Raw genomic sequence first — 27,529 nt, 5'->3', positions numbered from 1 at the left:
GATTCTGGTCACAAGGACTGCACAGAACAGGGCAGCTGAGATTGTGTGTGTGTAGGGCAGGGCTAGTCTGCGAGAGAGTTGCTCTCTCACCCACCAGGGACAGAGTCCCTTGGCTTTTTGCCAGGTTAGAACAGGAACTTCTGTAATCACTAACTCAGCAGTGGTCCAGACCCCACCATCTAAGTGTGCGAGCAACTTGCTTTTTTTTCTGAGAATTTTCTACCAGCAGGAAGTAGCTCCTTGTGCTTCCACACCCTTGCTCTCAGGAGGGTGAAACTCACCTGGGTAGGAAGGAGACGGGAAGGTCCCCTCTGAGACAACCACAGGTCAGCAGAAGCCTTTCTTCCCAGACCAGCTGGGGAGGCAGATGGGGGGAGGGTGGCATTGTCTGGAGAAGCTGCAGGAATTCAAACCCTATGGCTAATATTCTAGCATTTTCCAACCAAAGGGATAGGTTAAGCAGGAATGTCCTTGTAAATACTACCCTCACTGTACCTGGTTTTGAAAACACAGCAGCACCTTTGAAAAGTGGCCTGGAGATAGGACACCTGCCTGTACTTTTCTCCAGCGAAGCATGCAATGAAAAAGCGTTTTCAAACAGTTTTCCTTAAAAAAAACAAAAAAAAAACCAAAAAAAAAAAACCCAAAAAAACCCCCAAAACACGAGCTTTTGCTTCCCAGGCACATTTTTACCCATGGATTCTTTTACACCAAGGACACAGAATACTTTCTACATTCCGCAGAACAGTTGATTCAATTTCTTAAAAAGTTTTTATGCCATTAGAAAATAAAGTGTGAACATAAAACACAAGGGGAAAAGTCCCTCGTTGCAGAACGACACGGAGGTCGTGTCCCTTGGAGGACAGTCCTTCTCACTTGAGAGAAGATGGTGAAAGGCGGTACTCTGCACACGGCACGAGCAAGCTCACGCAACCCAACAAACATGGCGGCAGGCACACAAAACTTGGGAGATCTACGTGAATTTCCATTGGAAAAACCGAAAGAGCACATGGTGAGCAATTCTAAACTCTGGAATCGAAGAAGTACTTGTCCAGGGTTGAGCCCACTCTGCTTGCATTGAGCAACCTAAGGCTTGAGGAGTAAGGGGACCACTCTGTGGCCCGATGCCACCCCTCCCTCCCTTTCTCTGTCCACACCACCCAAGACAATCCCCTGCTCCCTTTCGGCAGGGATGGAATCATCGCCCAGGGTAGAATCCAGGATTAAAACCATTGCACTGACGTAAAAGTTTCATTCATTTGATAAAGTACCTCTGTTGTTATAAACCAGATAGAGACCGGTGTTCTATTGTTTTGTTTTTGAGAAGGGTCAGGGAAGTAGTTTTATCCTTGAAGACCTCAGATCTGCTAAATCAACCTAACCGGAGTATCTTCTGTGCAGTATCTCTGTGAGATGTGCGAAACAGAGTAACCTGGTCACAAAAGTTCAGAAAATGCTACCAACTCAATGATGCTTTGGGGGATTCACAACGCACAGCACACATCCAGGCTCTGAAAAGTCCTGTAGAAAGGAAATTGACTTAACTTTGTTTCCCAAGGGTGTGTGACCCCCAAAACGCATTTTTTCCCCTTTGTGGCATCGCACTAACTTTACACCCCCTAGAAGCTTTGTTCTGTGGGGCACATATCAGGAAACGCTGGACAACGTGTCATTAGCAGAAGGGCTGTTTCTGAGGACAGGGTCCCCTGATCGGAAACAGGACCCAGACTCCCAACTCCAGGGACAGTTGAGGTCTGTCACTCTGTTCAGTAAAACATACTGCCTAACATCTCTATCCGTGGAGGACACAGTTGCTGTGCCCTTCCCCAAGGGGAGAGAGCTTGGAAGAAGGTACAGAACATTTTATAAAAAGCCTTGGCCACCCTCTCCAGTGCACACCTCACTCACATTCAACAAAATAATATTCTCGGTGAGACGTGGCAGCTGTGGCTGAGTCGGCTGTGAGCTTTACAATTTGAATCGTTTCTGTGAATAAATTATTCATTTTTTGCTTGTTTAGAATAGTCTCACCCCTTCGCTATAGACTGCATCAAAAACAAAAAGCAAACCCCACACCCATCCCACCCGACCCCCTATTATTAGAACTATTATTATTATTATTATTATATACAGGAGCTGCTACCAACTCACACCCTAGCTCTACGAGGGATGTGGCTCAAACTTCAAGGCATCGAAATGGCTGGAAATGAGAGGCGTGCGCAGATGCGCATTAGCAAGGAACAGGAAGCGGACCGTATCCGGACTTCCGGAGGAATGGGGACGTGGGTTGCCGTCACGGAAGGCTGTCCTTGCTGCTCACGCACGGTGGCCGCAAAGGTGTTGACGGTCTCAGCCTCTGGAGGACTTGGGCCTATGTGTACGAATGGCCCGCCTCGGATCTCTACGAGGGAGACACGCCGGGCCTCTGCGGATCCCACACGGCCAAGGCCTGCCACGTCACCGCACTCTCGCCCGTGGCCAAGAAGAGAGAACGCTTCCACCCGGAGATGTGGACGCGGGACTGACGCGACAGGCACTTGGCGAACGTTCCCCTTCCCTTGCCCAAGGCAGGACATCACTAACCAGCCACGGCACCCTCCTGCGCTACACCTGGCAAATCTGTTCTGGGGCTTAAAGCCAGATGCTACAGATACGTCGGAGTGGACACAGGATCTTTGTCATCTCTTGTGCTGGGCAGTGAACTTGGATTACTCATCAGCTGAAGTGGCCTGTTCTAAGTGTGTTTCAAATCTGGGCCAGAGAGAAAGGCCAATCTGTAGGGGTCACGGACATTCTGGGGTTGTTCAAAACAGCCCAAACCTCAGGGTAAGTCCATGAATATCAGGGGATTGCTAATTGCTGAGCTGGGTACTGCATTCACATAAAGCTTTTTGAGGGCCAAGACTATCGGTTTTGTTCAATGCTCCATCCGCGGGGCCTAAACTTAGGCAGAGCACATAGTAGTTGCTCAATAAATACTTGTTGACTATAAAGCAACAGCCACTTCACCGTCACAACTGGCACCGCCAGTTAAAAGTTTCTGTAGAAAAGCCTATCCTAACAAACTGCTATTTCTGGTGAAAAGGAAAGGAAAAAACAAAACTATCAGTTCTTCTCCTTGGGTTAAAAACAAAAACAAAATCACATTTTTTTTTTTTTTTCTCTTAGTGCCAGGGGGCTCCTGGGTTGTTCGGAATCTATCCAGAATTAGTCCCTTGCAAAGGTGCCTATTTGTATTTCTCTCTCACAGAATTTCAAGATGGCGGCACGATGGACCTCGCGGTGGGTGTTATCACACAGCTGGCTCCGCGAGCGCTTAGCAAGGCGGGGGGGGGGGGGGGCATTCGTGCCCCCACGTGAGCTGCAGCAAGCACAGAACAACACACGCATTTCTTCCGCAAAGACATCAGAATCTTGCTGCCACAAAAAGAAATCTCTACAGAGACCACGTTTAAATAACGATAAATAATATTAATTAGAATTTACGGGATGCACAATTCATGGAATTCACCAGAGCACAAGGAAACCTTTGAGACAGCGTTGCAGTATTCCCGTCTAAAACCAAGGACACCCATCCCATCCCCCTGCAAAGACAGCCGTCCTTCCCCACTAAGGATTTTAAATAATTCTCACCATGCTGCTCGCAGCATCATTCCCAAAGAAATATTAATTTACAAAATAACCCAGTATCCATATAATTCTTTTGACAAATAAAAATCTTAAATTAAAAAGCACGACTCTCTCCCTCTCCCACCCCCTTTATTCCAATTTCAGGTAGCTTGGCACTGAGTAATTGAACATTAAAAAATCGAGTTTGTAGACTTCGTACAGCTGCGTTTGGTGCTCGGAGCTGATGTTCTGGAAGAACTCCGTGGTCATTTCGTCAGTAGTTCTCGTAGACTTGGCGTAGGTGGGGAACTTGAGGTAGCTGCCCACCCCCGCCAGCCGCAGCACGTAGTTGGAATCCTCCTCCAGCGTCTCGTACTTGCCCACGAGGTCGTAGCGGATGTGGCACGGGTGGCACAGCGAGTGCACGGTCTGCCAGTGCTCGTTGAAGGGCTCCTCGCGCTGCGTGTGCGGGTCGATGAGATAGGCCACGAACTCCTCGAACCTGACGTCGTCGCCCCTGCGCAGCGCCTCCTGGGTGGCGTTCTTCCGCTGGCGCCGGATGATCTTGGTGCCATAGCGCTTGTGGAAGGACGTGTTGTACTTCTGCGTGAACTTGTTCCGGTAGGCCGACACCAGCCGCTCGAAGGGCTCCCGCACGAACAGGAACTTCATGTAGCTTTTCAAGCGGTGGTTGATCTCGGGGATGCTGTACTGGTTCAGGGTCTTGAGGTTGGCCGCCACGTGAGCCTCGTTGGCCGGGATCTCCATGGGGTCGCTGTACTTGCCCCGGCCGCTCAGCACCATCATGAGCCGCTTCCAGTTGGTGCACGCCACCTTGGGCACGTAGCAGTAGATGAGCTCGTGGTCCTCGTCCACCACCAGGTGCTTCAGGTCGTTTGGGGTCAGCACCCGCCGCTTGCGGCTCACGGCGCTGTTGGCCCGGCAGGTGTCTGTGACCTGGTCCCGCCTCATCTGGTGCAGGACGGCGGTGTTCGAGAGCTCCAGCTGCAGAGGGGACACAAGGCGGGGGGGGGGGGGGGGGTGGAGAGGAGAAATCAGTGCTGGTGCGGGATGTTGCCACTTGGCCACAGCCACCGCCCCGATGGCCGGCGCTGGCCACCAAGATGGCCGGCTGACCACCTGACCGGCCCGTCTTCCTTCCTAATCCCCCACCAGCTGCCTCCACTCTTTTTGTTCTTTGTTCCGCGATATTTCCTTCCTAGACCGATAGTAACGGTCACCTCTGTGACTTACCCATCACCCTCTACGTGCCTGGCATTTTACCAGAGCCTCACGTTGGCCATTTTCCCCCCTCTGTGCAACCATCTTGAAATGACATCGATTTAATAGTGTCAAGTACCCACCACTGTGCCAGGTAGAATGCTGCCAGCAACGGGGACACAGTCAAAAGCTACAGTGGGGAAACTGCCCTTTGGAACTGATAATCCAGCTGGAAAGAACGAGGGAACCGAGGCTCAGAGAGGTGAAGTTACTAGAGTGAGATCACACGGTGGGGAAGCGACAGACCCCAGATTCAGACCCAGGTCTTCCTGGCAACCAAGGCCACCCACTTTCCACTCTACTCGGAGGTCTAGTACTCCCATCTTCTTGATTGAAGCATGAAGGGTCTGGCATCTGACGGATCTACTTTATTTTTGTTAAGGTTATTTACTTTGTGAGACCGCACGCACACGTGTGTGTGTGGGGGGGGGGGCAGGGGCAGAGAGAGAGAGGAAGAGAGAATCCCAAGCAGTCCCTGCGGTGTCAGCACAGAGCCTGCCGCAGGGCTGGAGCTCATGAACTGTGAGATCATGACCTGAGCTGAAATCAAGAGTTGGATGCTTAACTGACTGAGCCACCCAAGCGCCTCTTGTCTGATCTACTTTAAATGGGATCCAATTTCACTCCAAGCCTATCCTTGTGAACATCTGTTGCTTTGTGCTGCTTCTGGTAACAGGGTCTTGATTTTGCCCCGGGAACCCGCTTTCCTCCATTCCCTGTTCTTTTTCCTCTCAAGCAGCTGAGCTGTGAGAATGGCAGCCTGGGGCTTGGGGACAGGGAGGAGGGCCACTGTGCAGCAACAGCTAGACTGGGAACGAAGGGCTCAAAGGAAAGATGAGCAGGAAGACAGAAGGATGTATTCCCAGGGACGTCACCTGAATACCTAGGTCCACACACTCCTGAATCCAGATCCCCTAACTCCTGGGCTTTTGTTACATTAGTATGTTTGCTTTTGTGCATAAAGTTGTGTGACTCTGGATTATATCATTTGGAGCCCAAATATATGGGTATTTGCATTTACTACCTTAGAGCTTTTCTCTCTGCCGTATTCATCCATTGATGTATCCATTCAAACATCTGTCCAGAACTCGCAGTGGACAGGGTACTCTACTCAGCATTGGGAGACAGAGCCTTCTCCTGAAGTGCTCACAGCCAAGGAGGGGTCAGGCCAAGAGCTAGTGGCCTCAGTAGGGTCTAAAGGGAAGGTGTGTGCACCCCTCTAAATTCTAGGAACAGAAGTTTCTCCTTTAAGGCCACTCACTCCCAGTGTGAACCAAGAACAGGAATCCACCAAGAATAGGAAACAGAAGACCTCACTGCCCTCGTATGCTGCCATCTTGGTCTCCAACACCCAGAGACAGGGGGACTTTGATGGAGTGCCGACACCTTATTGTTGTTGGCTGAACGCCGTGCCTCCATCTACCATCCTGAATGTGCAACGTGGCTCTGGCAATTAATTATGGTTACAGCTATAGAGAAATTGGGGCACCAGAATTACGGAATAGCCAGCGTGGGGCTGCAGATAACAGGATGTCCTGGTTGCCTTCCTGGCCTGAGAACGCAGTCCCCATCCATGTACTTGTCTTTGAGGACCTCCACAGTCCCGCATCAACCTATTTTTCCAGCCTTGTTCCTATTCCTCTCCCCTTCAGAACTAAAGGGAACTCCAAAGAAATCAATGATTCGCTCTTTTCTCTTTATTTTTTAATAAAATTTTTTAAAATCCCAGTATAATTAACATACAGTGTTATAGTGATTCAGCAATTCTGTACATTACTCAGTGCTCAGCATGCTAAGTGTACTCTTTTTTTAAATTTTATTTTATTTTATTATTTATTTTAAGAGAGAGAGTGCACATGTGCTTGTGTGAGTGGGGGAGGGGCAGGGAGCGAGGGAGAGCGACAATCCCCATCAGGCTCCTGTCAGCATGGAGCCTGATGCAGGGCTCGATCTCACGAATTGTGATACCATGACCTGAGCTAAAATCAAGAGTCGGACGCTTAACCGACTGAGCCACCCAGGAGCCCCAATGAGGGTACCCTTAATTGCCTTCGCCTATTTTACCCATCCCCCCACCTGTCACCCCTCTGGCAACCACTCGTTTTCTATATTTAAGAGTGTGTTTGCCTCTTTTTTTTGTTTCATTTCTTAAATTCTACATATGAGTGAAATCCTATGGTATTTGTCTTACTCTGTTTTCGCTTAGCATAATACCCTCTAGATCCATCCATGTTGTTGCAGATGGTAAGATTTCATCCTTGAAATATCCCATTCATCCATCTATGGACACTTGAGCTGCTTCCGTATCTTGGCTGTTGTAAATAATGCTGCGGTAAACAGAGGGGTGGCACCTATCTTTTTGAGTTAGTGTTTACGCATTCTTTGGATAACTACCCAGTGGTGCAATTACTCGGTCCCATGGTAATTCTGTTTTAACTTTTTGAGTAACTTCCATACTGTTTTCCTCAGCGGCTGCACCGGTTTGTGTTCCTGCCCACAGCGCTCGAGGGTCCCTTGTTCCACGTCCTCGCCAACACGTGTTGTTTCTTGTAATTTTAGCCGTTGACAGGCGTGAGGTGGTATCTCCTTGTGGTTTTGATTTGTGTTTCCCTGATGATGAGTGATGTGGAGCATCTTTTCAAGTGTCTGTTAGCCGCCTGTTTGTCTTCTTTGGAGAAACGTCTGTTTATGTCTCCTGTCCATTTTTTAAAATTTATTTACTTTTTAATTTATGTCCAAGTTAGCATATAGTGCAACAGTGATTTCAGGAGTAGATTCCTTAATGCCCCTTCCCCATTTAGCCCACCCCCCCCCACAACCCTTCCCGTAACCCTCTGTTTGTTCTCCATATTTGAGTCTCTTCTGTTTTGTCCCCCTCCCTGTTTTTATGTTATTTTTGCTTCCCTTCCCCTATGTTCATCTGTTTTGTCTCTTAAAATCCTCATATGGCTGAAGTCATATGATACTTGTCTTTCTCTGATTGACTAATTTCGCTTAGCATAATACCCTCTAGTTCCATCCACATAGTTGCAAATGGTAAGATTTCATTCTTTTTGGTTGCCGACTAATACTCCGTTGTGTATATACATACACCACATCTTTATCCATTCATCCATCGATGGATATTTGGGCTCCTTCCATACTTTGGCCATTGTTGATAGTTGCTGCTATCAACATTGGGGTGCACATGTCCCTTCGAAACAGCACACCTGTATCCCTTGGATAAATACCTAGTAGTGCAATTGCTCAGTCGTAGGGTAGTTTTATTCTTAGCTTTTTGAGGAACCTCCATGCTGTTTTCCAGAGTGGCTGCACCAGCTTGCATTGCCACCAACGATGCAAAAGAGATCTCTTTCTCCGCATCCTCGCCAACATCTGTTGTTGCCTGAGTTGTTAATGTTCGCCATTCTGACAGGTGTGAGGTGGTATCTCATTGTGGTTTTGATTTGTATTTCCCTGATGATGAGTGATGTTGAGCATTTTTTCATGTGTCGGCTGGCCATCTGGATGTCTTCTTTGCAGAAGTGTCTATTCATGTCTTTTGCCCATTTCTTCCCTGGATTATTTGTTTTTTGGGTGTAGAGTTTGATAAGTTCTCTATAGATTTTGGATACTAACCCTTTATCTGATATGTAGTTCGCAAATATCTTCTCCCATTCCGTCGGTTGCCTTTTAGTTTTGCTGATTGTTTCCTTCACTGTGTGGAAGATTTTTATTTTGATGAGGTCCCCATAGTTCATTTTTGCTTTTGTTTCCCTTGCCTCTGGCGACGTGTTGTGTCTCCTGTCCATTTTTAAGTGGATTATTTTTTTGGTGTCACATTGTAGAAATTATATGTATGTGTGAAGTATATTTAAATTAGTACATTTAAAGCAGGCTTCATGCCCAGTGTGAATCCCAACACGGGGCTTGGACTCACAACCCTGAGATCAAGACATGAGACGAGATCAAGAGTCGTATGCTTAACCTACTGAGCCATCCAGGTGCCCCCGAAATCCTTCATATGTTTTGGATATTAACCCCTTCTTGAATATGTCATTTGCAGTTATCCTCTCCTTTTTAGTGGGTTGTCTTTTAGTTTTGTTGATTGTTTCCTTTGCTGTGCAGAACCTTCCTATTTTGCTATAGTCCCAAAAGTTTATTTTTGCTTTTGTTTCTCTTGCCTCAGGAGACACAGCTAGAAAAAAGTTGCTCTGGCCGATGTCAGAGAAATTCCTGCCCGTGCTCTCTTCGAGGATTTTTTTATGGTTTCAGGTCTCATACTTAGATCTTTTGTCCCTTTTGAGTTTGTGTGTGTGTACGTGTGGGAAAGTGGTCCAGTTTCATTCTTTCACATGTAGCTGTCCAGTTTTCCCAACACCGTTTGTGAAGAGTCTTTTTCCCATTGCATATTCTTGCCTCCTTTGTCATAGATCAACTGAGCATGTAATCATGGGTTTATTTCTGGGCTCTCCCACGGCTCTATTTTTGTGCTAGCTTTGACTACTACAGTTTTGTAGTATATCTTGAAGTCTGGGAATCTGATACCTCCAGTTTTGTTCTTTTTCAAGACTGCTTTGGCTCCTCAGGGTCGTCTGTGGTTCCATATGAACTTCAGGATTATTTGTTCTAATTCTGTGAGGAACGCTGGTGGTATTCTGATAGGGATCGTATCGAATCTGTAGATTGCTTGGGGTAGTATGGACATTCTAACAATATTTGTTCTCCTGAATATCTTTGTATCTCCTAATATTTATTAATATTCCAAAGCATGGACTATCTTTCCAATTGTGTCATTTTCAATTTCCTTCATCAATGTTTTATAGTTTTCAGAATACAGGTCTTTCACTTCTTTGGTTAGGTTTACTCTTTTTGGTGCCGTTGTAAAGGAAATCATTTTCTCCAATTTCTCTTTCTTCCCCTTCATTATTAGTGCGTAGAAATGCAACAGATTTCTGTATATATTCATTTTGCATCCTACAATTTTACTGAACTTATTTTATCAGTTCCAGTAGTTTTTGGTGGAGTCTTAAGGGTTTTCTATGTGTAGTATCATGTCATCTGCAAATAGGGAAAGGTTTACTTTTACATATGGATGCCTTTTATTTCTTTCTCTTGTCTGATTGCTGTGCCTAGTACTTCTAGTACTATGTTGAATAAAAGTGGTGAGAGTGGACATCCTGTCTTGTTCCTGCTCTTCGGGGAAAAGCTCTTAGTTTTTCACCATTGACTATGATGTTAGCTGTGGGCTTGTCAAATTTGGCCTTTATTATATTGAGATATGTTCCCTCTAAGCCTGCTTTGTTGAGGGTTTTTATCATGAATGGATGTTGTAGTACTTTGTCAAATGCTTCTTCTGTATCTATTGAAATGATCATATGGTTCCTATCCTTTCTCTTATTGATGTGATGTATGTATCATGTTGACTGAATTGTGAATACCGAGCCATGCTACCATCCTGGGACTCAATCACACGTGATTGTGGCGACGAATTTTTAAAAATGTACTGTTGGACTTGCTTTGCTAGTGTTTTGTCAAGGATTTTTGCATCTATGTTCATCAGAGAGATTGGCCTGTAGTTCTTTTTTGTGGTGTCTTTATCTGGCTTTGGTTCAAAGAATCCCCTTCAACATTTCTTGCCAGGCTGGTTCAGTGGTGATGAATTCCTGTAACTTTTGGGAAACTCTTTCTCTCTCCCTCTATTCTGAATGATAGCCTTGCTGGAGAGAGTATTCTTGGCTGTAGCTTTTTTCTTTCAGTATTTTGAATATATCGCGCCACTCCCTTCTGGCCTGCAAAGTTTCTGCTGAAGAAAATCAGCCCTATGGAGCTTTTCTTCTAAGTACTTGTTTTCTCTTCTCTTGCTGCTTTTGACATTCTCTCTGGAGTGCTACTTTTTGCTGTCTTAATTTCTATGTGTCTTGGTGTGGACCTCCTTGGGTTAATTTTGTTGGGGATTCTCTGTGCCTCCTGGGTCTGGATGTCTGTTTCCTTCCGCAGATTAGGGAAGTTTTCAGCTATTATTTCTTCAGAGAACTTTTCTGACCCTTTTTCTATCTTCTCCTTCTGGGGTCCCTATAGTGAGAATATTATTATGTTGGATTGTGTCGCTGAGTTCCTTCAACCTATTCTCATTTTTTATTACTCTTTTTTCTTTCTCCTGTTTTGCTTCCCGTAACTCTGACCTCCAGCTTGCCGACCCATTCTCCTGCTTCCTCTAGTCTATTTATTCCCTCTAGTGCATTTTAATTTCATTTATTGTGTTCTTCATCTCTGATTGGTTCTTTTTTATGTTTTCTCTTCATTGAGGGTCTCACTGAGATCTTTTCTCAAGTCCAGTGAGTATCTTTATGACCATTCCTTTAAATTCTCTATCAGCCATATGGCTTATCTCCATTTTGTTTCGCTCTTGTTGCTGTGATTTTTGTCCTGTTCTTTCATTTGGGACATATTCCTCTGTCTCCTCATTTAGTCTCTCTGTGGCTGTTTCTATGTGTTAGAAGAGTCAGCTAGGTCTCCTGTCTTGAAAGTAGTGGCTGCATGAAGAAGAGGTCCCATGATGCCCTGCAGTGCCATGCTCCCTGTTCACCAGAACCTGGCACTTCTGGGGTGTCTCCTGTGTGTGTTCCATGTGCCCTACTGTTGTGTCTGAGCCGCTTTTGCCTCCCGTCTATTCACCTGCAATGGCTCTCTTTGTCTATCGGGGTCACGTTTTGGTCCCTATGTTGTTAGTATTAGTCTGGTCAATAGGAATTTGTGAACTAAGACTTAGAAGGAAAATGTAAGGTTTTCTTTTTAAAAATTCTCAAATTGGGGCATCTGGGTGGCTCAGTCCATTAAGCATCTGACTGTTGATTTTGGCTCAGGTCCCGATCTCACGGCTCGTTAAGATCGAGCCCTGCGTTGGGCTCTGTGCTGACAGCACAGAGCCTGCTTGGGATTCCCTCTTCCCTCTCTCTCTGCCCCTCCTCCACTCGCTCGTGTGCGCTCTCTCAAACAAACTTAAAAAAAAAACAAAACACTGCCAGTCACATAGAAGATGCTCAATAAATATTTGTTGTGAGTAAATGAATCAGTTAATACTCTCTTTAGGGAAACCTGATATGAAAGCAGGAAGGCCCCTCTGTAGCAAATGAAACTTCCCAAATGTTCATAGATGCCAGAACATTCTTTAATAAAGGCTGTACTAGGATGAATGGTGTCTCCCCCAAATTCATGTCCACCTGGAACTTTGGAAATAGGATTTTTGCAGATGTAATTAGTTGAGGTCATAATGAATTAGTGTGGGCTCTAATCCAATGATTGGTGTCTAATTAGGAGAGAAAACAGAGACTCAGAGACACACAGAGAGGCGGCCATGTGATAACAGAAGCAGAGGCTGGAGTGATGCATCTACAGGCTTAAGCGGTGCCGAAGGTTGCCAGCAACATCCAAGGAAGGGTCTACTCAGGAGCCTGAGGAAACAAATACAGGGGCCAAGCCAAGTCAATAACTTTGAGCACACTGATATAAAGCATAAATGTATAAGAGAAGATAACATTATATAAGAGGATATTTTTACATGGAAAAATAAGAAAAGGGTTTGAGAGCAGTAGTAAGTAGAGAGAGGAGGAGATCTGAAATCGGAAGCTCTGGGCTTGATCTTGGTTGGCCAAGACCATTAACCTTCTGAGCCCCAGTTCTCTTAGCTGCAAAATGGGGATAGTACCATTTTGCAGGTGTGGGTTCAGCATTTAGAAAATACGAGCAAGTCTAGTACTGAATTTGGACAAGGTACGGTACACAGCAGGCAGTTCATATGCAGGCGTTCTTTCATGAAAGAAGAAAAAAGGAACCCCAAAGAGAGGGCCAGGACTCCCAAAGACAAATTTCACCAGCTCTATATTTTGTTGTAGGTAGCTCTAAGCTGTGGAAATCAATTAGTATTTTATTAACATGAAAGGTTCTGACTTGCATTTCCTGACTTCTTAGCAGAGGTATCCATCATAGAGGAGCATCTATGCCATTCACATATCAACAGCAACAACAAACTGTCCAAAAGGAAACAGAAGGATTAGGAAGGTGAAACGACCCATCAATTTAGCCCATTCAAATCACTATAGGCTGTTTTGAAGGCAATATGTTACTAAGTGAGCAGAGAAACAGGGGGATCTCCCCCAATTTTGTTTTCTAGCTCTTTTCCATTGGGTACAATTTTCTGGCCATCTGAATCTCCGGGGAGGTAACACATCAGTTAGTATTGCATTCGGGACCACAAAGCCATGAAATGGAAACGATACCATGGTTTCCTTTTATGTCCAGTTGCAGAGACAAAATTAACTCAATGGGACTCTGAAATGTGGTATTTGAGGTTTCTTTCTCTTTCCATTTCCTTCTTCTCCACGGCAGTTGAGGTGGCAAATGATGCACCTGCTGGAATGAGGTATGCCCAGTCCCCCTCAGGAGGGTGAAGGTCAAGAGAAAGGGCAGGTTCTCAAACGTGACACATATCTAGTCCCCGTCAGAGGAAGAAATTCAACTGGGTCTCTACTGTTCCATTTTTTTTTAACAAAATATTTTAATTGGTCTTTTTATTTCAAAATAACTTTAGACTGGTGTCGATTTAACTTATTAAAAATACAATGTTACTAAAATGTGCACAGATAAAAAGCTAGGTATACGACTGAGACCAAAATAAATGTAAACATTCAAGTGAACATGAATGTGACAGATGATGTTTTGCTGGAACTAAAGCCCTGTTTGAACCTGGAAACTGCTCGCTCACTGCTCCAAGGCAGGTTCTTTGCAACACAGCATTCGTCCTCTGTGTCCTGCAGGAGGTTTGCCCACCGTTTCCTCCTTTCCAGGTACTGTGAAACCCGCCACCCTGTGACATCACTTGACCATCACTTGGTACAAACTCATCATTTACGTATTTTTTGTCTTTGCTCATTTCTAATTAGCCCAAGACGACAAAAATAGAGCTACACGATGCCATCAAGGCCGTCAAGGAACACATGCACCTGAGTCTACAGGGCAGGACTGGGTTATCAGGGGTGGCCCTAATAATCCAGAAATGCTTCAACTCTTTCAAAAGGGCATCACCAAAATGACAAAACGCAACTAAGGCAATTGTCAGGCCGAACTCCAGATCCCTGGGGGTTGTATTGTGGACCCCTTGAGCCTTGGTTTAAGAAGCCTGGATTAAGGAGGGGAGCCCTGGCCAGGTCACAAGGAAGAGAGGAATTCTTCACCATTATGGCCAAGATGAGGCAGGAGAGATGTCTGATGGCAGCCTGGCCAGTTCCAGATATCTCTATGTTTGTTAAAAGGACCAAGAGTACGTAGAGATCGCAATCGGGCAAATGGCGACTTCTAACCTCAAAAAATGTAAATCTTCTACACCTGTTCCCAAGCAGGGCTCACAGGAGCTGTTGTAAGGGTGATAACTCTTTATTTTTATTTTTTTTATTTTTTTTTTTCCTTCAACGTTTATTTATTTTTGGGACAGAGAGAGACAGAGCATGAACGGGGGAGGGGCAGAGAGAGAGGGAGACACAGAATCGGAAACAGGCTCCAGGCTCTGAGCCATCAGCCCAGAGCCTGACGCGGGGCTCAAACTCACGGACCGCGAGATCGTGACCTGGCTGAAGTCGGACGCTTAACCGACTGCGCCACCCAGGCGCCCCTAGGGTGATAACTCTTTAGCAATCAACAGGTTCCCTGGGTATCAGTTAGAGAAGTCTCCAAGGGGCCTACGGCTATGGGACATCAGGAAGACAAGGGACTGAAGAGGAACTCACTGATGAAAAACAGTTTGGTCCTTTGTCACTGTAAGAGAACATCTGTCTTTTCCAACCATGTTTCTCAGTTGATCTGGTAACTGTGAGATCAATCTCTTTCCTCTCTCATACTCTTTCTCTCCCTACTTCTTTTTTTTCTTTCTTTCTCAAAGGTATTTGAAAAGAACATAACAAAGGACAACACTAAAAAGGAAAAAAAAAATATGCTAACCATGAAAGCTGTGATTAAGAATCTGACTTAGTTGTGGGCTTCCTAGTAGCAGGGACAAAAGGGAAATGGGATTAAATCTCCTTGCCTTAGTTCTCGGAGGTAGTCCCAATTGGTTGGGGTGGAAAACGTACAAGATTTTGAAGGACTCAGATTTTGGTCGAGGAGGGAGATTCTTGGATTCAGTTTGCTCTTGTATTCAGATGGCTGTCTTCTTCCATTGACAAAAAATTAACGTTGCCACTCACGACCGCCTCATGTCGCTTCAGAATTTACAGGGCACTTTCACACACATCATCCCATTTAAAGAACAGGGACTTCTCTAGAACCCGGTAGAAGACATTTGTATTTTAGCAGCTGTACTTCCCACCACGTGTCCTCTTTCTCTGGGTCAGTTACCACCGGGTATTAACAAAACCTCACGTTAGTGGTCCTCAACCTTGAGCACCGTGGCAATCACATGGGGGGCTTGTTAAAACACAGTTTGCTGGACCGCGCCCCAAGTTACTGTTCAGCAGATCGGGGATAGGGCCTGAGAGTTTGCATTTCTAGCAAGGTCCCAGGCGTGTTAGTTCGTTAGGGGTTGCTGTAACAAAATACCTGAGACTGGGTGGCTTACACAGCAGAAATTAATGTTCTCGGGCAAACAGGGTTCGTTCGCTCTGAGGCTCCTCTCTTTGGCTTGCAGATGTCGGCCTTCTTGCTTCTCGTCCCCTCTTCACATGGGTGCGCCCTGTGCACGCCTGCCTCTTCCTTTTCTTGTAGGGACACCAGTTGTGTTGAGTTAGGACCCTAACGGCCTCATTTGAATTTGATCACCTCTTTAAAGACCCTAACTCCAAACACAGTGACATGCTTGATTATTGGGGATTAGGACTTCAACATACGAATTTGGGGGTGGAGGCGGGGGGACGGGCACAATTCAGCCCACAACACTGGCCATGCTGATGCTGTTGGTCCAGGGACCATACTTTGAGAACCACAGGGTTGTATGCTGAGGAAATCACCGATTTGCAGGTATTCTCAATTACAGAACACAGAACCCAGGTTCATCGTCTGTTGCCAAGAGGCTCCTAGACCCACCTCTGCTCTCAGCCTGGACTCCCTTCAGCTCCCTTTGATCTCCCAAAAGTATAAATTAGGTCAGAGGAGGGCTGGTTCTAGGAAACCATGAACATGGCTACAGGCTCTGGGCTGTGTCCTGCGTCCTCATTTAGACATCTATTTTTAATTTGGACATTTAAACAAGGCATCTATGATTAGTTTAAGTACCAAATTTAGGGACTGTTTGAAAAAGTCTTTAAAACTTCACTACGTTTCATCTTAAAAGGAAGAAAAGCTGGTTTCCTGTAAGTTAAAACATCTTCCGTGGTGTTTACAATTTCTTTCAGACATAAGAACCCAACCGGAAGGAGCAGCTGTCCAGTGGGGAAGATGCAGAGAAATGGAAACCCGGAGAAAAAGGTAAACTTGGAGGCACGAGTGGGTGGAGCCTGGCACAGTCTGCCATTAACGACTGTTGGCGTGCACCCGGGATCAGTCTCTCCACTTGAAAATTCTAATACGACTCCCCTTCCAGTGCCTCAGCTGCACCTGCTATCATCCCGCTGATTTGAGAATTGGGGAGGAGAGAGAAACCCGGAGTCTATCACATTTCTTTCTGGCATAGAAATTCCCAAGTGCTCACGAGAAGGGCTAGTCTTGAGGCATCACTGAAGGAACCACGTCCACAGCAAAGTAAGAGGCCCGCGTTCATTATCCTTGCTGCCAACTGCTGGACCTATGTACCAGCCACTTAGTCCTCACGCTCTAGGAGACAGGTATGCTCATACTCCCAACTTACGGATGAGGCAACTGAGGCACAGGGAGAATAAGTAGCTTGCTCGTGATCATGGTGCTCTGAGACCCTGCACTGAGTGGCCTCTCAAGGGCTGCACACCTGCCTGGGAGTTACCATCTCCAGCCAGGGCAGTCACTGGAGCCGAGGGTCTCAACCCTGGCAGATCACTGGGATCAGAGAGAGGGTCTAAACACCACTCAATCCTGGGGCCCACCCCAGTGATCTGATGTGATTGCTCTGAGTGTGGCCCGGCTCCCGGGGGATTCCATTCTAAGGCTTTCCACGTGGGGAGTCATTGCCCTGGAGGCTCCAACGCCACCAGCTATAAATTAAAGCACATACAGAACCCAAGCAATGCCTGAGTATGGTCCTAGGCAAAATTCCTTTTCCCGGTGCTCAGATTTAAGATGAAGGGGCTTTCTGATCATTCAGCAGGGCCAGAGGTCAAAGGTCTAGAAGGCCACAGTTCTCAGATGTGTTTGGATGCATCCTTAGGGGACTACCAGGAATTATATAATGCTTAAACACTTTTATGTTTAGGAAAGAAAGGAGAAAAACACTGAACCTCTGAAGAAACAATCTGGTCTGAATCTGTTGCAAAACTTAAAGGGTTTAGCATTGCCAGGAAATGGGTTGCTTAGGATTGGAACTTGTCGCTAAGGAAGCAAGGACTGATTAAAAGGACTGAATGTCTGCAGGAGCTTTTCCTACCTTTCCAAAGCAAAAGGTGCACAGATGGGGAGCATTTTGAGCTCTGGCAGATGAGGTAGGGATGCAGGAGATGCTGGGTGCCTGAGGGCCGGGTGCTGGGCTCTGGATGCAGCCCCAAGCCAGGTGCAGCTGACGGGGCCACAGGGGCTAAGAGTTCCGATGGGCATTTTAATCTCAGGAGCTTTGTGGGCCGAAACAAGCCAGCAGAGGTTTCGGGCTAACAGATCACTTCTCTCGTATGCGGGGTTTAAATTTGTGACCTGGATTCAGGTTGCAAATTCAAAAAGGCCCTTCCGGGGCCAGGCAGGAGTCCTGGGCTGCTGACAGTAAGAGATGCCCCTTGAATCCTGCTCCTGTCGCCATGAGGGAATGGGAACCTGGTCTTTCAAGATGTTTCAGTTTCTCAAGAGAAGCCAGAAAGCCAGATTTTATGTGAAATCTTGGCATTCTTAAATGTTAGCTACAATTAAAAAATTTTTTTTTAATACGTGGGCCAAACCATACTTGTTTGGGCTGGGTTTGCCCAAGGGCCACCAGCTGGCGCCCTCACCAAGGCGTTTGAGGATACTAAGGCAAGTAAGGAGGTGCCCTCCTTAGAGCAGGCTGTTCTAAGCAGCACCCACTTGCCCCCGCTCAGTTAACAGAAGCAACTAGGGGTGGGGAACCCCCAGGTGGGACTGGCCAGACCGCAGGAGTCCCAGGGAGCAATTGGGAAAGTTCTCAATCAGCAGCAGTTATTAAGAGAAGCCGCTGGAACGCCAGCTCTCACACCCCCTTTCCTGGTTAGGGCTCACCTCCTTCTGATGCTCTTGTCACAGCTTCTGCCGTGTGGCTCTCCCTCCCGGAATGTAAGCTCGCGGGAGGGCTGGGCGCTCTCACTGCTTTGCTGAGTCCTGTCTCCCCAACCACCCGGGGCTACGTAGCGGCCCCTCAAAGCTTTGTCATATGAATGAGTGAACAGTGAGTGCAGGCACGAATGAATGACTTGGGGATGGCAGGGACTTTAAAGGCCACAGAATGGCTGATGCGGCTGCATGGGCTCTCTGGCGCCTGAGCCTGAAGCACCACCCCGTCCTCCCACAGAGGTTTCTGGCACAGACTCTGCAGCTGCAGAGCCGGGTGGAAACAGGCTCGGGGTGGCTGCAACAGCCTTTGATGGGGAGAGAGGGAGACTGGCACTTTCCACCCATCTGGTGAGGCCAGGAAACAGGAGGAGGGGAATCACGCGAGAGGGTGCCGAGCCAAGGGCTGCCCTGGGGAGGCCTGGTGTGGGGTGCGTGCTGCCAGGGCTCCCTTTCAGCCCGGCCAGGTGCGGCTGGAGGGGCTGCATTTCCATTTTCGATCAGCTGTTTGGGCTTCCGGAGGCCTGGGCAGGGTGCGGGAGGGGCGCAGGAATATGGATGGGGCTGGTGCCAAGCTGGACCGGCTTCCCGTGGATGGTAGCCAGGAACAGGGACAATGGTGAAGGGATGTGGCCCCCACGCTGCTCGGGGCGGGGGGGGGGCTGGATTTCCCGGGAAATCAGAAGTCAGAGGGCAGGTGTAACGTGCACCTGCTGACTGAGGTTTTGGGGCCCTCGGAAGTCACAGCTGGCAGGAGGGCACAGGGAGGAAGTTTCCACCGCACAGATTCAAATGGCTCCAACTGCCTCTCAGCCAAGGTGCTGACGGCACCTCTCCAGAGGGCAATGATCTTCCGAGGCAGGGGGCTTGTGACCCCTCAATGTCTCTTTCTGGTCCCTCCCTCCTTGGACCACGTGGCTTCAGTGGTTTGCTTCCTGATGCTCCTAGACTCACCAGAATGTTCAACTACTCACATTTTGCCCAAGTCACTTGACCCCCTCAAGGGTCTTGGCTTCCCCACCTGTAAAATGGGGACCATCACGTCTACTTCTCAGAGGTGTCCTAAGGATTCAGTGAGAGCCCACGAGGAAAGCACTTGGCATGGCGCCATGCACGTTAGGAGGCATTCGGTAAACAGTAATTCGCCTTCCCGTTAAAAATATAACACAGGGCTGCTTCGTACACAGCCGGCAGGACAGCAAGCCTAGCACTCTGTCTAAAAGCAGCTCTCAATCTTTGGTGTGTGGAAGGGTCACGGTGGGTGTTGGGCAAAGCGTGGATGCCTGGGACATGCTGACTCAGAAGGTATGGCTGTCCTGGGTACCTGCTCTTGGCTGCTGTCCTGTGGCAACTGGACGAGCCAATTCCAGGGACGGCGGTCCTGTGTTCCATTCTGAGAACTGTCGGCTGAGCACTGCTTTTATACGAGCGGGTTCTAGAGCTGACATCACACACATTTGTCACCTGTGCCAAGCACCCGGCTCACCACCGTTCAGTCTCGCTGATGTAGGGGACCGACAGGGGCCAACGGAGGCAGCTCGGACTGTCAGCCATGAAGCAAACTGGAGGTCTCAAGAGTCATTTCCTAGCTATGGAGAGAGGGCCTACTAATACGTATTAACAGACTCTAGCCTATCCGTGGAATTTCAGAGTAAGTGACCTGTGGATGGAGAGACGCCCCAAAGGGTCAATTTAGTTCATCATCAAGTAGCATATGTTTCAACAACATCCCATTTCCTCCTTGTTCAAAAGGTCTGCAAAAGCCACTCTGTCGGGCCTTCTTTTCTGCATGTGGTATCTTTCCTGGGGAGGGGGCGCCAGTTTTTCACAAGGTGGCGAGGTCGAGCCGGCTCTGCAGAGGGGCCCCCCCAAAGCCCTCCTCTCAGCTCTGCCGGGACACCTCCTCCCTTCCACGGTGACCAACAAACCTGGGGTCCCGGAGGAGCGGTTTCCACCGCCTTTCACCCAGCCCCCCTGTGTCTCAAGTGCACCATTCTGATCACAGGTATAGGGCCCTGCACGATGCGAGTTTAACTAATTTCCCTCCTCTGAGGCAGCTCCTACAGGCCTCGGCTAACTCTGCTTCCCAAGTGCCAGGCACTCGATGCCCAACGCTTGCAGGACTTAGAGACGGTTAGTCTCGTGCCAGCACCTTAAGGCCGTTCCGGCACTAAGATTCTTTTTGTCGTCTCTGTCGCTCCACAGCCTCTCCCTCATTTAGGGATGGCCCATCTGGGATGATGGGCGTGTAGCAGGAAGGCCACTCCGGAGGGATACAGGGTAGCTGAACTCGCCAGCCGAAGCACCTGGGCTGTGGGGCTTAGCCATGCACGCCAGCAGGGACCTCGACCCGGGCCCACAGGTGAATAAGGCGCCAAGTGAACGACGTCGGCGGTGTAAATGCACTTCTGTCTGGAGGGCTGGGGACTGATTTCACGCCCCTGGGGTCCTTGCAACCCAGAGGTGCAGAGCTGGAAAACACCTTTGTGAACAACTGACACCACGTTGCGACCTCCCGACGGCAACCCTGAGGCCCAGAGATGGGAACCCCTCACCCTCTCCCAGGAAGTGGCACAGCTCAGACTGGAACGCGAGTCCCCTGCTTTTGGGACGGCGCGAGGGGCGGGCCAGCCCCAGGGCCCATCCGTGAGGTGTCGAAAACATCCCTGCTACCTTCCACCAACCTGAGGGGTAAATCACTCCATCTGGAGTCATGATGGGTGGAAGTTCTGAAGCCAAACAGGAGCCAGTGACCTCGTATTATCCCAAACAGGAAACACGCCAGAGGCTCCCCACCGGGCTGGCTCGATTTGGGAAACCGTTAAGGAAAAGTGAACGCAAGAAATGGGTGAAGTCTTGACCGTTACAACGCACACACACAAAAAACCCTCAGTGACCCTGTTTGGGTCAGTGGAAGGAAATGAATGAATCAATTTCAGGACAGGGCTCCTACAGAACAATCAGTGCCTCCCTGATCCCACTGCATGAATACGGAACAAAGATCGACAGCATTTGGTTTCGTACCCTGCGTAGAAAGTCTGGGATTCTGCTGAGCCAACCCCACACAAGGTTTGGAGGTCAGACTCTGGACATAGGCAGACACATCTGGATAAGAATCCTGGCAATGCCCCCGTCTACCCACATGACCTAGGGGCAGTCATTTCCATCCTCCCGGCCTCAGTTTCCTCATCTGTAAAGTGGGGCTTATGACAGCACTGACCTTCTAAGGTTATAGGTGATGGTGATACCAGCTTCCTGAATACAGAATGCCCTGGAGATGCACAGGTGACTGTCCCAGAGACCTTACTTGTCTTCTGACGTAAGAAAAGACGAGGAAATCCCCCCCATTCACCTTCCCTGATCTATAAAGCTCAGGCCCGCGTGGGCCCCCACTGCCGGCCCGGGCTTCTGCGCAGTGTGGGAAAGGGCCCTGGCGCCCAGACCTCTGGCAGGCAGGCACATGGTGGGACCCCCCCAGGAGGACCGCCTCAATCCACCAGCTGGCACTGGTTAAACCACCAGGCTCCGGGCTAAGGCGCTGGAGGGCACCGACTGCGAAGCAAGATAAGCTTTGTCTCCAGGGGAGAACCTCACATTCTAACGGGATACAGATGAGGAAAGGAATAAAATAAAATGCCGCGTGGCAGGTGACAAATGTTACCCCAGGGATCAGGAGGATGCTGGTGTCAGACTCCCAGATGTAGCACCTCCTAGCCTGGAGGCCTGGGGCTCACTCAGCCCTCCCAGGCCTCTCTTTCCCCAGCTGTAAAATGGGCAGAGCAACAGCCCCTGCCTCAGCGGTGGGAGAAAAGATCAGAGGAGGAGCTATGTCTGGCCTCGGCACATAAACGCTCGGGAACATGGCACGAGGCGGGGTGGTGATAATGAAGTGGGATGAGTAGCACAGGCAGTGCCCCTTCCCTGTTAGATGACCTCCCGGAGAAAAGAACGTTCCTGGGAAGCTGGAGAGATAAGAAGTTGTGAGCTGGGCGAGAAGAAGGTCTAGCAGGCAGCGGATGGGGCGGGCGAAGAGGAAGCACAGAGACTCAGGGAGAGAGAGGCCAGGCCACCTCTGGGCCCTGCAAGGCAGACGCTCAGTCCGGCCTGACCGCTGTCCCTGTAGGACTGCGGGCCCCAAGTGACAGGGACAGGTCGACCCACTGAAGCCGGAGGAGCCTAGGGCACCCGCGGGGGGCTGTAGCACACCCCCACCCCGGCCTTCCAGAAAGGAAGCTCCACAGACATAATCGCACCACTGGAGCAAGGGGAGCCACTGGGAATCTTTTTTTAAACGCTAAGTGGCATTCTCTGAGCCAAAGCAATGACCCGATTCGGAAGAGCAAGTGGGGTCAGGGTCTGAGGGGGCCTGATTTTCAGGAATGCATCTACTTCCCGTGGCGCTGACGCCCCTGCAGCTCCAGGGCACAGAGGTGCCTGGTGACAGCTGGGGACCCAGCTCTCTCGCAGGAGGGAGCCGAGGCCTTCCCCTCCCATGGCTCCCCTTTCACTTCCCCTGCTCAGCCCGTTTTCCAGGCCAGGGCCCTGAGCACACAAGCACCTGGCGGGGGAGCTCCCTCCTCTATTTCTCTTTTCTTGTGAAAAACATAGAAACCAGAGTCACTCAGGAGAGGCACGGATACCCCCACTCTTGTCTTTTCTGGACTGCCCTGAGGAAAGCGCTGGGCCTAGAGTCAGTGTGAGGTCTGGAGTGAAACAGAAGGATCCGGAAAGCTACAACTTCACCTGCAGGCTCAGGGGGGAGAAGAAAGAAAACCAGATGTTGCATTCATGGAGGGCAGCACTGAGTGAGTACCCATCATGCCGCAGGGGGAGATGCCGGGTCCAGAGGGCGGATCAGACATGGCGGCAGGACGGGGACAGGACCCGAGAGGCCCGGGCTGGGAGAAGAGGGCTCCGTGTGGCGGTGGCCTCCTGCCTCTTTACTGCCACTAGGAACTCCCCATCCTTAAATGAAGTCATGGAAAATCAGAGCCAGACTGACAGCAGGAGGCCTGCTGGTCAAATATGGAGTCACAGTGATGATGATGGCCGCTCACCGTGGACCCAGACCTACTTCACCTAATCGTCGCTCGTTCCCCTAACGGCGAGGTGCACCCTCATGCCTTTGTTTTACAGATAAGGAAACTGAGGCTTAGAAAGTTAAGCAACTTTCCAATGGTCATCAGTCCACTTTTGCCCTTTGACCCAGCAGAGCTGTCCCATCATTCACTCCGTCGAGAGCCACTGAGACGTGGAAGTGGAAGCCCAGCTTTCCGGTCTGGGAATTCCTCAGAGTGTATCCCGCGTGGGCTTCCTCAAAGCGCTCTCCACGGTGAGCTGGACGTTTTGTGACTGGAGCATAGCGGGCTGGCTGAGAATATGGACGTCGCCCGGGCGCCACACGGGGAGTGCTGGCCGGGCCTCAGCAATGGGACGGGGTTGCCTGCCATGTGCCAGGCATCCTGCTAAGTACCTGGCAGCCACCCTCTCGGTAACCTGAGAAGTGCTACCCACTTTCCAGATGAGTAAACTGAGGTTCACGCGACTTAAACACATCTCTCCAGGCCTACACCTTGTGGGGCACGGATTTGACCCTGGAGGTGCAGTTCTGGAGCATGGATCTTCAGCCCAAGCCAGTGACCCCCACGCTGACTGCCTTCGTGACCTCAGCCATTCCCATTGGGAACAGCCTGGAGCACACAGGCTGATCCCACGGCCCACATCTCCCTCGAAGGGGCAGGCATGGCTTCCAGGTGCACGGAAGACGCCCCGGCGATGAGTACTGAGCTGAACTCTTAGGAAGGAAGCTCCAATTAAATTCTCTTCCCCAGTCGCTAAAAAAGTAGATCTTCAAAGTTCTCTCCACAAGGGAGGAAACAAAACGTGTAACTATGTGTGCTGACAATGTCACACTAGACCAATTGTGGGGTCATTTCCCAGCATATACCAGTGTCGGGTCAAGTCATGTACCTGAAACTAATGTTACGTCAATTATATCTCAACTAAAAGAATAATAAATTCCCCTCCTGAAGTTGTTAAGAGTTTTTAAAAATCCCGTAACTACCTGGGCAGGCAGTGTATCCCATAAAGATCATCTGTAGACGGTGTTAAGGGAAATGAAGATTTCCTCTCAACGATGCCACGAGTTTCAATACTCTAAGCCACAGGGTGTGGTTTTGTCTTCTGGTCCCTGAAGCCTGGTTTCGTTTCTATCAAGATCTGTGGTGAGGGCACCTCACGGCAGAGGGACGCATTTCTCCTTGGCTTTCATAAATTGGATTTTCGCGGTGGTTTCCACTGCCTTCTAGCACATCTACAACTCTGTTTAGGGGCCTTGAGGGGGGGCCCAAAGGATCCGAGTCTCCCCTGGGCACCTGGGGGGAGCTCAGAATTAAACCAGCATTTGCAAGGGCTGCTCTGTGAAGCCCCCACGGGGTCAGCTCGGCAAAGTGAGGCCTTCGCCAGCAGGAACACCTCACGCAGGCTCACAGCTGCCCAAACGGGCTTCCCAAGATGCCCTGGATGGGAGGCCCAGCCCCTGCCCACCCTGCCTCTCTCTAGGCTCTGCTACAGCTCAGTCAGCCCGAGTGCTCTTCGACAGGCCAGAATCCAAAAGGGCGGGGCATTTGCTCAAAGTTTTATAGGAACTTCTAACCAGAAACATCTGGAAATACAGGGGACCAAGTTGGATGCCTCAGGGCAAAGCTCCAGCTCTGCCAGGCTGGGCATTCGTTCGCTGTATGAGCTGGAGTCACTGGCCTCTTTCCCAGCGGCCTCCTCTGTGAAATGGCCCTCCCTCCTTCCCTCCCCTCCTCCTTCTCTTCCTTCCACTGAACATGGCACACTCGTTTCATTCTCGAGGTCGTTGAACCTCCTGTCCTTTCCTTGGTCATCACCCTGTCATGTCCCATAGGAATCTCAAGCTCAAAATATCTGAAAATAAGTTGTCACCCATCCTGTCCCATGCCCCCACCTCTGGGAACAGCACTCCCCAGCCTGGCCTCTGGCCTCGACTGCTGCTGGGGGCTCCAGGCCCGGTCTCCTGCAGGGCACAGTCCCTGTAAACGTGGACTCCACTGTTCCTACGCTGTAAGCCCCCAATGAGTCTCCACTGCCTTCTGAGGGGATTTCGGGACTCCTGAGCCTGAACTCAGGACCTGTGTGCCCAGCCCCGCAGGGTGGCCCAGTAGCTATGCTGGGCCACCGGGGTTTCCTCAGAAGTGCTGTGTTTTCCTGCACCTGAGGGACCCGTGCAGGCCTGAGTCTTCTGCCCCAAAGCCTCACTCCTCACAGCCCCTCTACCCACGGACTCCTGTGGGCTTTCGGTAATCTCTGTACCCAACGTGGGGCTCGAACTCACGCCCCCGAGATCAAGAGTTGTGTGATGCTCTTCTGACCGAGCCAGCCAGGCGTCCCTTCTGTGGGCCTTCAGACCTGCCTTTACACCTCCCTTCTTCCAAAGCGATGTCTCTGATGACCTGCCTTCAGGCTCAAACCAGTTAAGTACCCCCTTCCCCTGCTGCTCCCCGGTCCTGGGCTTCCCTCTCTCATGGCACAAAGTATTGCATACACCTGGTATGATTGTTAACAGCACAGCCAGGAGAACCACCACCACCAGGAGAACTAGTACTTTTTGAGTGCTGTGTGCCAAGCACTGTTCGAAGTTCTGGAGTCCTGTGGGGCAAAGGATGGAAGGAACGAGGCCCTCACCCCTGACCCTGGCCAAGTGAGAAATAAGGAATTAGAGGCTTGCCATCGATCCTGTTTTCCACCCACATCGGTGCCTGGATTCCATTACTGCCCCTAGTTTGCTGCAGGACCTCGGACAGGTCGCCCTCTCAGCCTCAATTTCTGCATCTGTGAAAAGGTCTGCGATGAGAAGGAAACGCACACCATCCATCCTGTAGGGCCTGGGATTGCTGGCCCTGCAAGAGGGACCTTGCTCCTGGTTGAGCGGAACCAACCCCAGATCCTGAGACCAACATGCTCCTTCTTATGGATGTTGGGGCTGGCTTTTCCTCAGTTATACGTCTCCAACCGCCTTGAAATACAATTTTGAAAACAACAAAAGTACCAGCAAGGCAGGCCCACTTCTGTAAAGGAGCGCGAAGTCAACCGGCCCCTTGTGCTCTTGGCGATAGCACGCGCCAGGTGCTTCTCGGCAAACAGCGCTGCTGGCAGGAGCCGGTCCCTCCCAGCCCTCCCGATGTTTGTCCAGGTTGCTGCTGGCACAGGGAGAGCCCTGTCGCATTCTTCAGAGGGGCTGGCCCAGCCACAGAGAGCTGGTGGTGCAGAGAGGGGCACGCGCCCACATTCCCGGACAGCCCCACCGATACGTACTCAGCACCCGTGCCCTCACCAGGAGCATCTCATCAGAAAGCTCACATCACCCACGCTGGCTTTTCAAAGAAGCCCTTCCCCGCTCCAGCCCCAAACCCACCCCCTCCTGTCTCCAAGTCTCAAATGCGGAGCTCCCCCTCCTCAGAACCTCAGTGTAGATGATCTCGCTCGGTTTGAATCCCAGCTCTGCCACTTAGCTGTGTGACGTTGGGCAAGTTACCCTCCCTCTCTGGGCCTTGGTTTCCTCATCTATAAGGTGGCGACAGGGGCAGCGCGGGACTCACAGAATATGTCAAGCACTCAGAAGAATGCCTGAAACAGCACATGTTAGAGCATTAGCCATTGTTACCATTAAGCGACAGAAAGATTCTAATTCCTTTTGTCACTGCAAAATAAATCACCATGTGTTTTGCCGTCTGGTCTCATAAGAGATCGGCAAGCTGGGAAGGAGGGTCCCAAAGAGACCCTGGAGGCTGAGGGTATTGATGGATGATGTCAACTGCCCGGATTCAGCACAGGCCCCAGTGACGCCAGTGTGAGTGGCATTTACCTGGCTGAGCTCAGGTTTTGATCCGGCCACTGGAACTTGAAGGACACCAGGCATGGGTAATGTCCGCTGCTAAGTACCAAAAGGTGTTTATCTTTAGTCACGTGGGTGAGGGCCCTCTTGCCCTCACCCACCCTGGAGTCTCTCCCATCGCTGACCCCTTGGAGGCGGGGCTGGAGAATGGACAGAGACCAGGGGAGAATCAGAGATTGGGCAAGAAGTTTGATTTCCAATGTGAAAGCTGGATTTTTGAAAAGTTAAGTGACAGTCCAATGATTTGGTTTTCGGGCCACATACAAGTACCCTGGTGGTTAAAATAGCCATTAAAATATGCCACAGTCTGGATTTCCTGCCATGATCGAATCACGCGCCGGGGAGGTTCTTAAGTTA

General features: G+C 49.6%; 1 protein-coding gene across 5 annotated transcripts in view; it reads right to left on the bottom strand.

The window, feature by feature from the left end:
* Positions 1–3,450: 3,450 nt before the first annotated feature.
* CHST11 (carbohydrate sulfotransferase 11) overlaps positions 3,451–27,529 on the bottom strand; it is a 260,994-nt gene continuing 236,915 nt past the window's right edge. For all 5 annotated transcript variants that reach the window (XM_027070953.2, XM_027070954.2, XM_027070955.2 and 2 more), the window contains exon 3: positions 3,451–4,614. In XM_027070953.2, the coding sequence (XP_026926754.1) occupies positions 3,760–4,614 (855 nt within the window). In that variant the 3' untranslated portion in view covers positions 3,451–3,759. The remainder of the gene's footprint in view (positions 4,615–27,529) is intronic.

Source organism: Acinonyx jubatus, chromosome B4 (genome assembly GCF_027475565.1).
Source record: "Acinonyx jubatus isolate Ajub_Pintada_27869175 chromosome B4, VMU_Ajub_asm_v1.0, whole genome shotgun sequence".
In the NCBI taxonomy this organism is placed as follows: Eukaryota; Metazoa; Chordata; class Mammalia; order Carnivora; family Felidae; genus Acinonyx; species Acinonyx jubatus.
The sequence above is the reverse complement of the archived record's forward strand: the minus strand, read 5'-3'. Positions and strand labels throughout refer to the sequence as shown.